The sequence below is a fragment of the Miniopterus natalensis genome, chromosome 1 (genome assembly GCF_054644295.1).
Source record: "Miniopterus natalensis isolate mMinNat1 chromosome 1, mMinNat1.hap1, whole genome shotgun sequence".
Lineage (NCBI taxonomy): Eukaryota > Metazoa > Chordata > Mammalia > Chiroptera > Miniopteridae > Miniopterus > Miniopterus natalensis.
Genome location: NC_142081.1, coordinates 7,703,122 through 7,718,830, shown reverse-complemented (window position 1 = coordinate 7,718,830; position 15,709 = coordinate 7,703,122). Strand labels below are relative to the sequence as shown.

General features: G+C 50.0%; 1 protein-coding gene across 1 annotated transcript; it reads right to left on the bottom strand.

Annotated features, from left to right (window-relative positions):
- Positions 1-285: 285 nt before the first annotated feature.
- Positions 286-8,015, bottom strand: SERPINA9 (serpin family A member 9). The gene is made up of 4 exons (XM_016212484.2): positions 7,385-8,015; positions 4,132-4,402; positions 2,036-2,183; positions 286-486 (listed from the first exon to the last, which is right to left on the bottom strand). Exons 1-4 carry the CDS (start codon positions 8,013-8,015, stop codon positions 286-288), a joined length of 1,251 nt encoding a protein of 416 aa, XP_016067970.2.
- Between the last annotated feature and the right edge of the window lie 7,694 nt (positions 8,016-15,709).

Sequence of the window (15,709 nt, the reverse complement as noted above, 5' to 3'; positions counted from 1 at the left end):
GGTGATATGCCAACCCAAAAACATCCCATGAAGCCAGTTACCTGGGAGATTTGTGGGAAGAGCATGACTGGGGTTCATGGGCTTTGGTTTGTGACCCGTATTTTTGCTGATTTTTGATGAATGAGCCTCAACAGTGGCATCTGGGAAGCCAATGCAGCTCTGCTGGGGTCAGGTGGACCCTCCGAAGAGGAGGGGCAGGTCCCAACGTCACACAGGGACCTTCAAGCAAGATGGTCTACTTCCTGTGCGTTGTTAGCATGTCATGCGTCACAGGCCTCTTCCCGCCTAGAATTTAGTGGGGTCTTCGACCTTCCCTAGGAAGAGCACGGTCTGTGTGGCCTTGTGGATTATCAGCAGCAGGAAGGACCGATTGAAGACCATGCAGCGAGAGGAGCCATCCTTCGAGCGGATCGTGAGGTTGGTGGCAGTGGCTGCTGCGGCCTTGGTGCCCTCCTCACTGACTTCCAGCACAGCCTTGTGGGCGGCCTGCCAAGGGGAAAGAAACAGGAATACTGTTTAAAAACTGAGCTTTTGATATTTTGCCTGGGAATGGGGACCCCCCTGCCGCCCTGAGAGGCGTGAGATTTGCCGCTGGGCAGCTGGCCCTCAAGCATGGGGCTGAACGGTTACAAACGGAGCCTGGGAAGACCCAGGTTTGATTCCCAGTTCTGCCGCTTAGTGTTGCAAAAGTCATTTAGATGCCTCAAGCTTCACTGTCCAAATGGATAAAAGGGTGATGATAACTGTACGTGTCCCATCGGGTTATCGGGTTAATCGAAGGCGAGCCTGCGAAGTATGCGTGGCGGGTGCTGGCCGCCACCGCTGCGTGGGAGACGCGGTGAGGCACCGCCGAAGGCCGCGCCCCTGCTTGCGCTTCTGCACAAGAGACTCTTAGCCGGGGTTCATGTCCTGCTGAGCTTCGGGGTCCCGTGAACTCTCGGCAGCTGCAACCAGTTTTCACAGGTGCCCTGAGGTCCATTCCTCGTCATGTTCTCTTTTGCCCTCACCAAGGACATGCTCATTGATTTTAGAGAGAGAGGAAGGGGGAGAGAGTGTGAGAGAGACACCGATCGGCTGCCTTCATCTGCACCCCAAGCTGACTGAACCCACAACCTAGGTATGTGCCCTGACTGGGAATCGAACCCGCAAACTTTTGGTGTACAGGGTGACGCTCCCGCCAGCGGAGCCACCCGGCCAGCGCTGCTCATCATAGTCTTGTGGAATCTGTCAGTACTCCTTCCCTGGCTACCAATGACAGAGGTCCCCTTCAGTGGCCCAGGGCCACTTCTGACCATTACAATCTGTTATCAAAATAAATTTTAGGCCAGGGATCAGAAAGGCATAAGCAGACAGGGGTTAGAAGGTAACCCCAGTGAGATAAGAAAACCTCTTATAAGAGCATGGGGTCCATGGGGAGCCTGGAGGGTGCCCTCTGTCTACAAGGGGTGCTCACGGCTCAGCTCCAGCCAGCGGCCACTGTGTAGAGCTTTGGACAGACTATGTGGGAATTGGGCTCGATGATTTGTTTCAGGAGAATCAGAAATCTGAATTTTTAAGTCCAATATTCTACAGTTTAAAAGTCAGCTCTCTCTTCTCCTATCTCTCTCTCCCCCCCTCCCCTTCTTTCCTTCTTACACTGCAGGCCAAGCACAACACATCAACAGGGTGCTCATGGCCCATAGGCAGCCACGTTGACCTCAGTGTGAGGACCTGGGCTCCAGGGAGGCGGGGGCGAATGCCAGGTGGCCACCTGCTTGTGTGCAGCAGGTGTCCAGATGCCCGGTTCCCAAAGGACTGTAGCTGAACCTTAGGGACACTTGTTTGAGGAGGGATAATGGGTGCTTGTGTGTCAGAGCTGTGATGGCCAAGAAGCAGCAGGCCTGGCAGGTGCGCCCCTGGATATGCCACAGAGAAGTCACTTTGCCTTCTGGGGACTCTGTTTCCATATCAATGAGACGAGGGAGCTCGGTGAGTCAGTCTCCACAGGCCCTTCCCACTCAGGCTTTCACGCAGCTATTCTCATGGACCAACTCACTTTGGAAACTTGCAGGAAGCCTTTCTTTGTGATCCCAGAAAAGTCAGCATTTTTGCCAAAGGCGTCCTGGATGCCCATCTTCGGGAGAATGGTTTCCAGGTCATAGGAGGTAGAAGTGGAAAACTTTGGAATGAACACTTCTATCCACCTGTGGGGAAGGGGAAAGGAAGAGGTGAGGTCACAGGCCCTGGGTCCCCATTTCTGTTTCTAGGTGGCATTTTAGGAGTCACTTCTCCCACTCAGCACTGCTGGCTGCAGCTAATGAGTAGACACATCCCAGACAACCAGCCTAGGTTGCTTTGGAAGTAAGCCTCCTGGATGAGCAAGTCCAGCCCTGAAGAGGTATGAGATGAAAAATAGGCCCCTAATGAAGTAGGGGACAGAGCAGAGATGGGGTTCAACAAGGGACCCAATGCCAGAGATCAACAAGAGGCACAGGATAGCGACGGAATCGAGGCTACCTCCCTGGACTAGAGTGCCACCCACCAACCCTCCTTGAGACAAACCCTGCCAATCTCTGAGAGCAGCAAAGCCCAATAGAACTTTCTACAAAGTCGGAAATATTCTCTACCTGTGATGTCCAACATGGTAGCCACTAGTCACATGCAGCTATTGAGCAATTAAAATGTAGCTAGTGCCAACAAGGAACTAAAATTTTAATTTAATTTAGTTTTAATTAATTTACATTTAAATAACCATATGTGGCTAATGTCTGCTGTGTTAGCAGAGCCCTGGAGTTTGGCACTTTTCCCCCTCTGTAAGAGTTTTTCAGAACCAAGAGTGAACGGCCCTCGTTTACTGAGCATTTACTGTGTGCCTGGCATTGTCTCAGGCACGGTCATTGACACTATCTCCACTTCAGTGACGGTAAAGCTTAGTTTTAGTGCTTTGCCCAGTCATGTGATTAATGAGCCACAGAAATATATGCACAAAAGTATTGGATGGACACTTTGGTCCTCATAGATGGGCTTCCTGTGACATCTAGCACAATGGGCTGCTCCCTCTTCCCTGTTTTGTGTCTTGCGCTGGCTTGGCTATCTTCATCTCTCTGCTCTGTCTCTTTACAGACAACCCCACCGCCAGCCTCCATGCTGGCTCCTCTGCCTCTGTCCGGCCCTGGTTGTAATCTAAGAAGGGAAGAAACCTGGGAAACATGCTACAGCGTCCCTCGATCCCCCACTTGACATCTTAGCTAGTGCTGTTTCCTTTACCAAATATGCCTTTTCCAAGCCTTTATGTCCCACCCATACCTTCAGGGCCTAGCTATACTTGTGGCTCAAATGCACCACCTCCTTGAAGGCTTCCACCAGCCGCAGCTGAAAGTGACCTCTCTCTGCTCAGAAGGTCCTCAGCCCTCTGCCTCCCTCCCCTGGGCACTGCTCTTTGTCTTCCCTGAATTACAGTTATCCCTGCTCCTGTGTTTTCTCTCCCCCTACACGATGCCCACAATGCCAAGAAAATATTGCTAAGAGGTCATACATAGGACTTTGACGCTCCCTTTTATCTTATGGTTAACAGCCCTCTGGTACTCTCCTTAATTACAGAACTAATGATAATATTACTATTAGCTAACATCGAGCACCTGCTATCTCCCTGGCATCCTTCTGAGCACTTTATAAGTAGTACCTTGTTCTATCCTTTCAGCAGCCGGGGAGCTCAGTGATACGATTGTCCTCTTTTTGTAGGTGGGCACCAATGCTGTGTGTGTTTGTCTATTTTTGTGGAATCGTGCCATGGGGTTAAACATCATAATGGCTGGTAGGGGAGGCTCTGCGAGCACAGAATAGCTACAGTGACATAAGAGTTTTACAGGGGCATGTCAGCTACATGGCCTTGGGTAATTCATTTCCCCTCTTGGAGCCTCTGTTTCCTTGCTGTGAGTGGGGGTGATAACACTCACCCATCAGGTGACTTCGAAGTTCAAGTAGGAACACTTATGCGCAGCACCCAGCTTCCCGCCCAGCATGCAGCTGGCGCTCACTTTGCAGGAGTTATTATTAAACGGCTGCTATCACAGTCTTTCCCCGGCCTTGGTCCTTGGATGTATATATACCATCCCCTGCCTTGGGCCCCAGCAAACTGACACAGGTGCCCACCTCTTCTGGAGTGAGCGGCTCCACTTCTTCAGTGTCCTGGATGACAAGGCCTGTTCCAGCTGCCTCATCTTGCCCTGGCCCGGGAGAACAAAGAGGGCCGCAGTGTCTCCACTGTAGTCCATCTGCAGCACAGAGCAGTTCAGCTCGGGATCCACCCCCAAAGCAAACTGCTCCACCTGGTGCATCATTGGGATGGTCACAGTGGCCTTGCCCACCATGAATGGGTATCTCTTACTCGTGTACTTGGGGTTGAAGGGCTTCTCCCACTTGGCTAGCACAAAGGGAGAAGAGAGGTCTTTAGTTACAGTGCAGTCAGCGAGGTGAAGACAGAAACAACAATAAAGTAAGGACCTCTGAACACTCTCTCCACCAATGGTTAAAATTAAACTTTTTTAGAACTCTGGAAATTAGCCAAATGCTTTCAGCAAACTGAGAAACAATTTATTAAAGAGAAACGGCTAAATTTTGGTAAGAACAGTCAGCTTTGTGGCATTTTAACTTGCCCTAGTTCCATTCCCCACATCCCAGCTGTGTAGTAGCCTTGAAAAATAATAGCTGCATTGGCTAGAAACCCAGCAACCTGACAGCCACTGAGGGAAAGAAATGGGGCTGGAACCTTTTCAAAGACTCACTCCCAAAGAATTCTCATTATTTGAGCTGTCTTATGCTTCCCTGGAAGGCATCACTTGCAAAGCTGTCTGTATTTGATCTGATTGGGAGCTCAACCAATGCAAAAGCCATTTCCGCGGGGAAAATTAATCAAAAAATAGCTACAGGCACTGATAAATTTTGCAGCTGCCCGAGGCAGTGGATAACAATGAACTAACCAAAAAGCTTAACAGGACAGGTTGGGGGTGACTGTGGAGGTAGCATCTGCAAAAATGACCAAGTAAGGACCTCTGCATATTTACCCTTTCATAAAGGCAACAAGAAAAACTGGCAGAAATGGTCAGAATCGGCTTTTTCAGAACTCTGGAAATTAACCAAAGGCTCACAGCAACCTGGGGAGAGCCTATTCAAGAAAAGTGGCTGAATCCTTATGAGAACAGTCAACTTTGTGGCATTTTAACTTGTGCTAGCCTCATTCCCCTCTCTCTAGCTCAGCAGTAGCTTTGAAAAATATCAGACTGTATCCCCAACACCAGAGGGAGAGGAAGAGATCTGAAGTAATTTCAAAGCCTCGCTCTCAAAGAATTATGATTACTTGACCTGTCTGATAGTTTCCTGGAAGACCTCACTTACAGGGTTGATTGGAGCTCACTCAGTGCTACAAGCATTTCTCCCCCAGGGTCAGGGAGTATTTGTTAGGAACAATCATAAGCAAGTGTTTTAGCTTCACGGTTGCCTGGATGAGGATAACAGGTGACTAATAACAGACAATAGACTAATAAAAAAATTAAAAAGGAAAAGCTGAGGAAAAAGATGTCCATAGAGACTTTGGAAAGTTCCAGTATACCTTGGGCATTTAGATGTTGCATGCATATGTAATGCTACATGCATATTTGAAAAAAAATATGAGAAGGCTGTAAGATCTTACCTCTGGCTGACCTCGAAGGTCTGCATAAACAGAAACTGAGTGCTGAATCAGAGTTATAAGCTGCCTTGATGAGTGTTGATGGCATGCCCCACCATGCACACAAAGACCTTCTGCAAAGACTGGGGGATTTATTTGTCCCAGGCATTTAAGAAATCTCTGCCCAATCAGAGCAGACCATTTAAATAACCAAGAAGGGACTTCTGTGGCTGCCCGTGACAAAGTACAGGCTTTAAAAATTAGTTCAGAAAAATTACCAAACAAACAAACAACTAGTGCAATAAGCAATAATCCTTGGGAAAGGGAAAGAATATGATTTTCAGAGCTGCCACATTACATTACTTTAAAAATCAAGCTTTTACAAAAAAAATATTTGGCACAAAAAGAAACAAAGGATGGACTATACACAGGAAAAATAAACAATCTACTAATATCAGAAGTGAAAGAAGGAACACCACCACAGACCCTATGGGCATGAAGAGGAAAATAAAGGAATGCTATGAACAACTCTGTGCCCACAAAGTTGATAACTTAGATGAAATGGTCCAATTCCTTGAAACTCACATAAGAACAGACAATGAATAGGCCTACATCTATTAAAGAAATTGACAATATTGAATAACTTTCCAAAACAAAAAAGTTACAGGCTGTGATAAATTTTGCAGCTGCCTGAGGCAGTTGCAAAAAAGCACCAGGTCCAGATGGATTCACCAGTGAATTCCACCAAGTATTTAAAGAAGAAATTATATCAATTCTCTACAATCTCTTTCAAAGGAAAAAAAGCAGATAGAATACTTGCAAACTCATTCTATGAAGCCTGTATTACCCTAAAACCAGATAAAGACAGTTTAAGAAAAGATAACTACAGACCAATATCTCTCACATACATTGATGCAAAAATTCTTAACCAAGCATTAACAAATCAAATATGACAATGTATAGAAAGAATTATACACCATGACCAAATAGGGTTTACCCTAGGTTTGCAAGACTGGTTCAGCACTTGAAAATCAATTAATCCATCACATAAACAGGCTAAACAAGAAAAATGACATATATCAGTTGACATTCAATAGTATTCTGTATTAGTTTCAGACATACAGCGTAATGGTTAGACAATCATGTACTTCACAGAGTGATCCTCTCAATATTTCAAGTACCTACCTGGCACCACCATAGTTATTACAATATTATTGACCATATTTCCTATGCTGTAATTTACATCTCTGTGATTATTCTGTGACTACCAATTTGTATTTCTTAATCCCTTCACCTCTTTCACCCAGCTCCCCAACCCTCCTTCCCTCTGGCAACCATCAGTCTGTTTCTTAACTCAGGTTGTCGGAAAGCTTTATGTCCCTCCTCAAAACCTTCAGAGGGCAGTGGGGCAGCTACTGGTGGCAAGAAATAAGGTCCTTTCTCCCAAGCTAATTTCTAGAAAAAAACTTTCCCAAGGGCTTACCCACCAAGCCCAATGTTAGCCCCTCAAGACACATAATCAGGCTGAACTGAATGAGCCCCAACTGTAATTGATAAACTAAAGCTAATAGAGGGAACATGAGATAGCCAAGGTCATTTAACCAGCTAGTTATAAAGTTAGTTCAACTTAGGCTTCCCCCTGCTCCACCCTGCTGTCCAGGGTTTGTCTAGCTTGCTTATTTGACTAAGGGTGGGGAGAAACAGAACATTAAAATCAAAATCAACCTCTCAGAGCCTTACCTTTAAAGAAAATGTAGTTCACCAGAACCATGGCTGTCTGAGGTTCAAGGTCTTGAATTAAGTCTACAATCTTCCCTTTGGTCTCCTTCTCCACGTAGCTGTTGATTCTCCTCTGGGCAGAGAAGGTGTTGGAGAAATCTGTAGAAAAGACTTCCGACTCATACAGCCTCTTGACATTGTCCAAGAAACTTGTCTGCAGCTGCAGCTCCTTCTTGATGAAGAGGACACTCCCCATCCTCAGGTCCAGGTCTTTGCTGGGGACGCTGAGCGAGTGGACCAGATGCTGGAAGCCCTGCTGAATGGTGGACTCCGGCGTGTGTGTGAGGTTGAACCCCATGCTCTGAAGGATCTGGGTCTTGGTGGCTGAGCGGGCCCCGAGGGACAGCATGGCCAGGGAAGCAGAGACACTCAAGGGGCTGAAGAAGATGTTCTGACTCGGGGTCTTCAAAACCAGCCTCCGGTACAGGTGGAAGGCAAAGTTGGTGTTGCTGGAGGACACCTGGGAGGCAGGGATGCTCTTTGTGGAGGGCGGGCGGGGGGATCCTTTGCTGGGGGGACCGGGTGGGGACACACAATAGACTGGAGCACAGAGGCTGATTACTAAGAAAATATGGTAAAAGGAAGATGCCATCTTGGAATGAAGTAAGTCTGCAAGAGAGGAAAGAACCATTGAGGGGAGGTAAACTGAGGGTCCGGCCCCTGAATCAGAGACCGTGTAACGCTCTGCACCGTTAGTTTTGAATGGGGACAAGCAGGATACTTAGCAGACTCCATGGACTGGAACCTCAGCCCTAAGAGGCGGGGGGAACGGGACAGGAGTGGGGGAGGGTGCAGAATCGGAGGCTCGCGCCGACCTGTGCAGGCTGGATTCCGGGTTGTGGACCCACTGGGATTGAAGCACAGGCCTGCCTCAGTCCCGGGGGAATTTTCAAGGACTATTCTGGTAACTACACGTGCCGTTCATTGCTCCACTCACCTTGCGCCCCTTGCAGTGCGCCGTATAGGAGCTCGGTAGATGCTGGTGCACCAGCCTGAGCTGGAAGAGCCTTTGCACCAGTGTCTGAACCAGGGCGGATGGGAACGAAGGAGGGAGGAATGTGGCGCTAAAACCCCCAGTTTCTCCTATTTGGTGAACCCTGTGATAGGCTGGGGTCTCCAGGAAGCCACATGGGAATGTGGGGTCTGCAGGGCATCTGTGATGGGCTGGGGGCTGCTGTGCTAGTGTGGGCAGTGATGACTGATCGCAGCACTTGATCTTGACCATCAACCCAAAGTCAGAGCCTAAGCAAAACCGTGTTTCCTCACAACCTTGGAGTAATAAATGGTGTTTAAAGAATGCAACCTTGTGCAATCACCTCCCTGTGTCACCTCCCTGAGTCTCACTGTCCCCATCTGTGGAAGAGGGTGGCTCTGAGGAAAGGGTGACAGTCTGCATAATGCCCAGCATGGCATCTGGCCCACAATGGGCATGGGAGGTGGGATGAAGGGACAGGCATGCCCCTGGATGTTCATAACTGTGAGAAGGGATCAAGTTGAAGGATGCCCTGGGGGAGAGAAATCACTGCTAGGCACAGGGATGGGCACACCACAGGGCACCAGGCGCCTGTACCCCTCTCTGGGAGGTGTGGGTGTGGTGGGGGCTCTCAGGGGCACCTGCTAACACTGGCTCTGCCTCCCAGAAGGCCCCACCTCCCTGTCAGCAGACATGGCCTTGCTGGAGGACATCTGACTCCACGCCCCAAATTGTGCTGAGTGGGGCACCTCGGCTGGGCAGGGGTGGGGGGGTTGCCGGAACCAGTTGCCCCTGTGGGAGTCAGCTGGTAAATGTCACGATCCCATCATCCTCTCATGGCCTGGCCTCCATGGATCTCAGGCAAGTGGCTGATTCTCTCTGGGCCTCAGGGAGGTGGCCTCGAAGGGCTTCCTTCCTCGGAGTCTGGGCTCTATGGCCCCAAGAGCAGGTCCTTACACTCTCGAGGGAAAGCTCTGCACAACCTCCTTCAGTCAGCTTTCAGAACCCAGCCTTCTTCCACACTGGGCCTCCCCCCATCCACACTCTGCCCTCCCTTCTTTCCCCCACATTCTCTCTCCCAGTCCCATGAAGCTCCTCTCTCTGCTGTGATGTGACTGTGCTCTGAGGGTGTGCAGGATTCCTGCCAGTGGGCTCTGCAATCAGGGTGACAGGGACATGATGTCCTCCCTGAGCCTGCCCCTCTCTGGGCGCCTCCCTCCCAGCTGCCACCGCCTTCATTCCGCCTTCCATTGTCTCTCACCTGCTCCGTTCCTCACTCCCCTAGTCACCCATCTGCCTTGTGGACAGGGTGAGCTGTCCAGATGCAAATCTCATGTGTCACTCCCCTACTGAGATTCCTCAGTGGCTCCCCATTGACCTTGGGAGGAACGCCCAAGCACCTGGCACATCAGGTCCTTCTCCTCTGGGCCCCAGCTTACGTCCCCGGCTTTACCCCCAAGCAGCAGCTGCTCCAGTTTCCTGGAAAGGTTGCATTTGCTCAGTCCACCCACCTGCCCTGGTTTCATCTGCCTTCGTTCCAGCTTGAGTGTCAAGAGGCTTCACTTCATGCCAAACCCCTCCATGCCCCGGGTCTTTGCGCCCGTGATGAACATTTTCAGCAAGGCCCCTCAGGCAGGCAGCCTGGTTCCCTGCGAACTGCGGATCGCCAGTCGGTTTCCCGGCTGCCATAGCACTAATCAATCAATTCACTGCCCCACTGACGATGGGGAATATCTTAGCCTTTGCCGTTTCCTCATGATGGGCTCCTCACCCTTCCACGTATGCGCGTGCAGGCCTGCACATACACGCACACGCGCCCTTACACACACACACACGCACCAGGAGACCTTGCCTCTTGCCTCCCATTAAAGAGAGCCCCTCAAAAAAGGAACTGCCCCGACCTCCTCCTCTAGAGACATAGCTCTACTTTCCCCAGCACCCCCCTTCATGCACCCCTTCTTCTCCAGCCAAGTCTCCGGGAACTTTAGACAGCGTCCTTTGCCCCATCTCAGGACCCTACACCTCTCTCTTCTGTATTTAAACACCCCCCCCCCTCCACTGGATCCTTGCCATTGGCTTTTAAAGATGTCCAGGTCTTGCCCATCCAGTCAAATCACAATAAAAATCTCATTCCCTTCTAGCTACTACCCTGTCTTTTTTAAAAAGATTTTTATATTTTTAGAGAGAGAGGAAGGGAGAGGGAGGGAGAGAGAGAAACATCGATGTGAGAGTGAAATGTCAATGGGCTGCCCCCTGCCAGGAATCAGCCTGCAACCTGGGCGTTCACCCTGCCTGGGAATCCAACCCGCAGCCTTACGGTACACGGGGCGACGCCCAACCAACTGAGCCACACCAGCCAGGCAGCTGCTGCCTATCTCCCCCCCTCCCCCCCCCCCCCCCCCGCCACATCTGAGAGCCGCGTATCCATGGCTTCCGTGGCTCACCTCCCACGCACTCCCTGCCCTCTCCTCTCTGGGTCCCGAGTCCAGAGAAATGGGCCCAGCCCACGGACATGTCTAGGCTCTCGTCTTACCGACTTTTCAGTAGCACCTGGCACTAGAGGCCACTCAGCTCCTTACGCAGGCCCCCTGCCTGTGGCGCCATGCTCGCCTGGATTTCTCCTCCCTCTGTCCCTCCTTCGTCACCTTGGCCGGTTTCTCTCCTCCCGCCCCGCCCCCGTGGGCCTCAGCACCCATCGCACACAGGACTCTCCTCGCTTGAATCTCTCCTCTCATGAGTGCATCTCATCACCGCCACCCACTGCTGCATTACTAAAAAATGCAAATCACTTCTTTTAATCTCCAGCCCAGGCCTTTCCGCTGAGCTCCATATATCTAACCACCTACTCGATATCCCCTCTTAGTGAAACACCACTGTCTTAATCTCACATTTATTTGTGTGACTGAAAATTCAATGAGTCAAGGCAGTTGCCCATCTTGTTCTGCCTGCACGTCACTGTATGGCCAGTACTAAGGGCCCAGTCAGTGTTTGATGAATGACTGAGTAAATTGATGGACGGAAATATAAATGAGCGGTTTACCCCTGGGGGTTGATACTAACCATAAATAAGCATGAGAGGTTCTTTCAGGGTCTTTTAGGGTTAATTAAGGTGATAGTTCACAGGGATATACATATATAAAATTCGAGTTGACTTACACTTCTGGCCAAAACAAAATAACTGATGTTGGACTTTTAAATAGTTAGAAAAATTTATAAAATGATTAAGACACTGAAAAAATGTGTGAAACAATTCAGATATTAGACAACACAGGCAGAGAAGGGAAACAAATGAGGTAAACCCTATGACTGTCCCAGTTTTCTGCCTGAAAGCACTTTCTAGACACAGAGAAGGAAACTCAAGGAGAGCATGGCAAGCTGTCCTTGGGAGAGCTCACTTATTTTTAATCTCCAGCCCAGACCTTTCCTCTGAACCCCATATATCCAACCACCTACTTGATATCTCCTCCTGAGCTTAGGAGACAGAGATCATAGTTTGAGAAAGCTAAGGAAATTACAATTGTACGTCAAAAGTGTGCATTACTTTAAGTCCAAAATTAAGTTCTAAGCTCTGCATACATAAACTGAAATTCTACGAGCCTGGTCCAAAAAAAACCCACAAAAAACAACCCCAAAAGCCTCAAAACCAAAACAAAAAACTGCTAGATGTAAGTGAAACAATTCCCAGAGTTCACATAACGTGGGGAGATATTTAGGTTATGATCAGCTAAAGTGAAGAGACCTCATTGAAGATCTGGAACATTCAGTAGAGACCCTACTTGTTGCATCTTGACATTAGGGCTAAACTGACTTTGGTTTAAAGCTACTTTACATACCCTAACAAGGCTTGAAATCAAGCAAGTAATTTAGTCTGCCATCAAAACAGATGTCAAAGCACTGTAAAGGAAGGTAACAAAATCCAGACCAAAAACCTGTCCTGGCACAATGACCAGCATCCAACCAAAAATTGCTAGATGTTCTAAGAAATAGAAAAATGTGACCCATGACCAGAAGGGAAAATCAGGCAATAGATAACGGACCCAGACATAACTGGGGTTATAAAATTAACAAACGAGGACTTTAAAACAGCTATTTAAAATGTGCTTAACTAAAGAAAACTTTGCTATAATGTGAGAAAAATCAAAACTAGAAAGAAGTATCAGATTGAACTTTCAGAGATGAGAAGTTCACTATCCAAAATGAAAAACTCGCTGGCTAGACTTAAGAGCAAAGGCACAGAAGAAAATATCAGTGAGCTTGAAAAATAGCAAGGGGAACTACCTAAACTGAAGAGCACGAACTGGAAAAAAAATAGCTGAGCCCCAGCGACCTGTGGGACACAACCAAGGAGCCTAACATACGTGCAGTTGAAGTTCTAGGCAAAATGGGGCCAGGAAAAACAGAAACACTTTTCAAGAAATAATGACCGGAAATATTTGTTAGTTCACTCTATGTAAAGTATATCTAAATAAAAAAGACTAAATACAATCAAATGAAATGAATGCAGCCTGCCTCCCCCCCCCATGTTGTTTGATCACACATGGTTCTATCTGCCTAGACGGCCCTCCCCCGTGCCCCCACCTGACAAACGTCTTCCCATCCTGCCAGCTCGGTCCACATGGCCCATTCCAGAGACTTCCTGAATCCCATGGAAAGCTTGCCCCTCCCTGGAGCACCCCGCTGCAGTTTACCTTCTTAAGTGTCTGTCTCCCTGGTTAGATAGCCTGGACCTTGTGTGGCTTCCTCTAGGGCAGGGACTGTGATCAGCAATTGACGGGACAGAGGCAGAAGAATGAAGGGGAATGTAAAGAAGTGGGAGGGAGTGGGGACAATGGTTGGAACACTAAGGGCCAGACTCTGTTGACTCACCCACCCCCGGGGACTTCGAAGCAGGTTGGCTGTCTGAATGAGTATGGGGATTCTCAAGCTTGGTTAATTGTAGAGAGAAATCATGGTCTCATTAAAATGCAGGTTCCCAGGCCCCGCCAAGAACTACTGAGTCAGATTTAACAGGGAAAGAGAAGACTTGGGAGTGAAGGGACCTGGGCCTTCCCACCCCACAACCTCTGCCCTTGCCCCAGAGAGAAGCTCTCCAGGACCACATCCAGCTCTGAGCTCCTCAGTTCCTGGGACCTCAGGGCTTCCAGAAAGCAAAGGCCTGTTTCTCTTCAAATGGATTCAACCCATCCTGCTGGAGCAGTGGCGAAGCGGGAGCAGATCCCCGTGGAGCCTGTTTCTCCATGGACCTTCTCCTGCCTTGTCCAGTCCTGTGTAGACTCTTCCTTCCCTGACTGCAGGATCTCTTGCCTGCCTCACACACCTTTACGCTTTTGTCCCATTGCTGGTTTATGAAGATCTTCATATCACTTTTTAAATCTGGCTCCATCTTTATACTTTTCACTTTTAAATTATTTAAAATTTTCACCTATATTTGCTGTTAACTGTGGAGCAGATTGGGTGCCTTGAGGCTGGACTTGTGATGTCCACCAACAGGACCCAGCAATGTCTATTGTGGACACGCACACCTGTTTCCTGGGGAAAATGCTCCCTGGAGCGCCCTGCATCTCCTTGGCTGCATCATGGCTTATTTCCTAACCTGTGGGAGTGGTCAAGATGGGGAAGGGAGTAGAAGCCTGAGGACTTTTGTCTGACTACTCAGGACAGCTGGGCTTCCTGCTGCAGATGGAACCCTTCTCCGGATGGCCCCTTTCCCCAGGGCTCCTTTAGTCATGTCACACGGAGAGAAGCAACAGCCAAAGGTTCCTTGCTGGGAGACAGCCGCTCTTGCAGAAGCACCCGTAGCAGACATCCCTCTTGACCCCGGGGCCTTTCACAGACATCACTGCTATGGATGGATGCCTGCCCCTTGCAAAGTAGGTTCACACGCATGATGTCACTTAATCCCCCGACACCCTGAGAGATGGACATGGCGACCCCCACTTCACGAGAGGAAAAGCTAAGAACTGGGTGCCATTAAGTGTCTTGCCTAATGTCACCAACCAAACACCTGGCAGAGCTGGGATGTGAACTTGGGCCTGTCTGACTCCGGGGCCTCCCACCGACCGCCACGTCTTGAAGCCCCGTCTAAAGGCCCAGCTCCGTGGCTTCCTAGCTGTGGGGCCGAGGGCAAATCCTGTGGTCTTCCGGATCCTCAGTTTCCTCATCAGTCCGATGGAAGGGCCTCACTGACCTGACGGATCAGTGGGTCTCAGGGCTGGAGAAAGCGCCCCCGGGGTGCCAGGCTCTGAGAGGCGTTCAGTAGGCTGGTGGCACCAAGTCGGAATCCATTCATTCGCTCACCCGGCCAGTCAGGCCACAAACATGCGGCCCGGGGAGGCTTCGGAGAAGAAGCGTGAGTAATGCGGGAGAGGAACAGGTGGGCGTGGGAGACGGTGGGGAAGGAGCGGGGCGTGCGGTGGGTGGCGGGCATGGCGCAGGGGCCGGAGGGTGCCTGGGACTCGCAGGGGCAGGCGCACCCTGCTCCCAGAGAGGAGGGCGCGGGTGGGGCTGGCCCTGCTGGCACCCGGCGAAGCTGCGGCCAACCTCCTTTTCAGCAAACCCCCCCCCCCAGCACGTTCTCCACGACGTGCACCAGCCTGGGCACTGGGGGCCCAAGGAACCCAGTCCGCAGCCAGGGGGACACTTGTAGCAAACGAGTTTCCTGGGTCACCCTCCAACTAAACACCTGCAGCAGCTCATCGCGGCTCTTCAGTTCACGGCCAGCAGTCTCCCCGGGCCCCCGAGGCCCGACCTGCCCCCCAGCCTCACCGCCCCCTCCTGCCTCCTTCTGCGGCTCCCGCGATTCTAATCTCATTTCAGCTCGTTGTCCATGCCGCCCCCCCCCCCCCCGGCTCCCACTGCTCCCTCTGCTTGGTAGAGCCCCCTCTGCTCCCCACCCAACATTTCACCCTCTTTTTTCCTCAGAATTCATTTCTGTAGTGAAGACTGAAAATATGGCTGTGAGGTAGGAAATCATTAGAAAAATATTTAAGATGCACAGCAGTCATTTTTTGGCGTAAAATTAGTTGAAGATGAACAAACCACTAGAGCTTAGGCTCCTCCATTCAAATTTGAAAGACCAGCCAGTATTTCAGATATTTATTAAATCCCAAAACCCTACTGCCTGCCAAGGGGAGAGAACCCACTGCCAGCCAAGAGGGTGGGGGTGGAGCATTGAATCCCAGCAATCGAATGGGCAGGGAGGGGGCTAAGACAGAGGCCTGAGCGCCAGCCCAGCTGCCTGTTGGGGTGTCTTGGGAAGGTCCTGGTGACACGAGAGGAGATTACAATGTCCCTGTGGTCTCAATCCCAGGGAG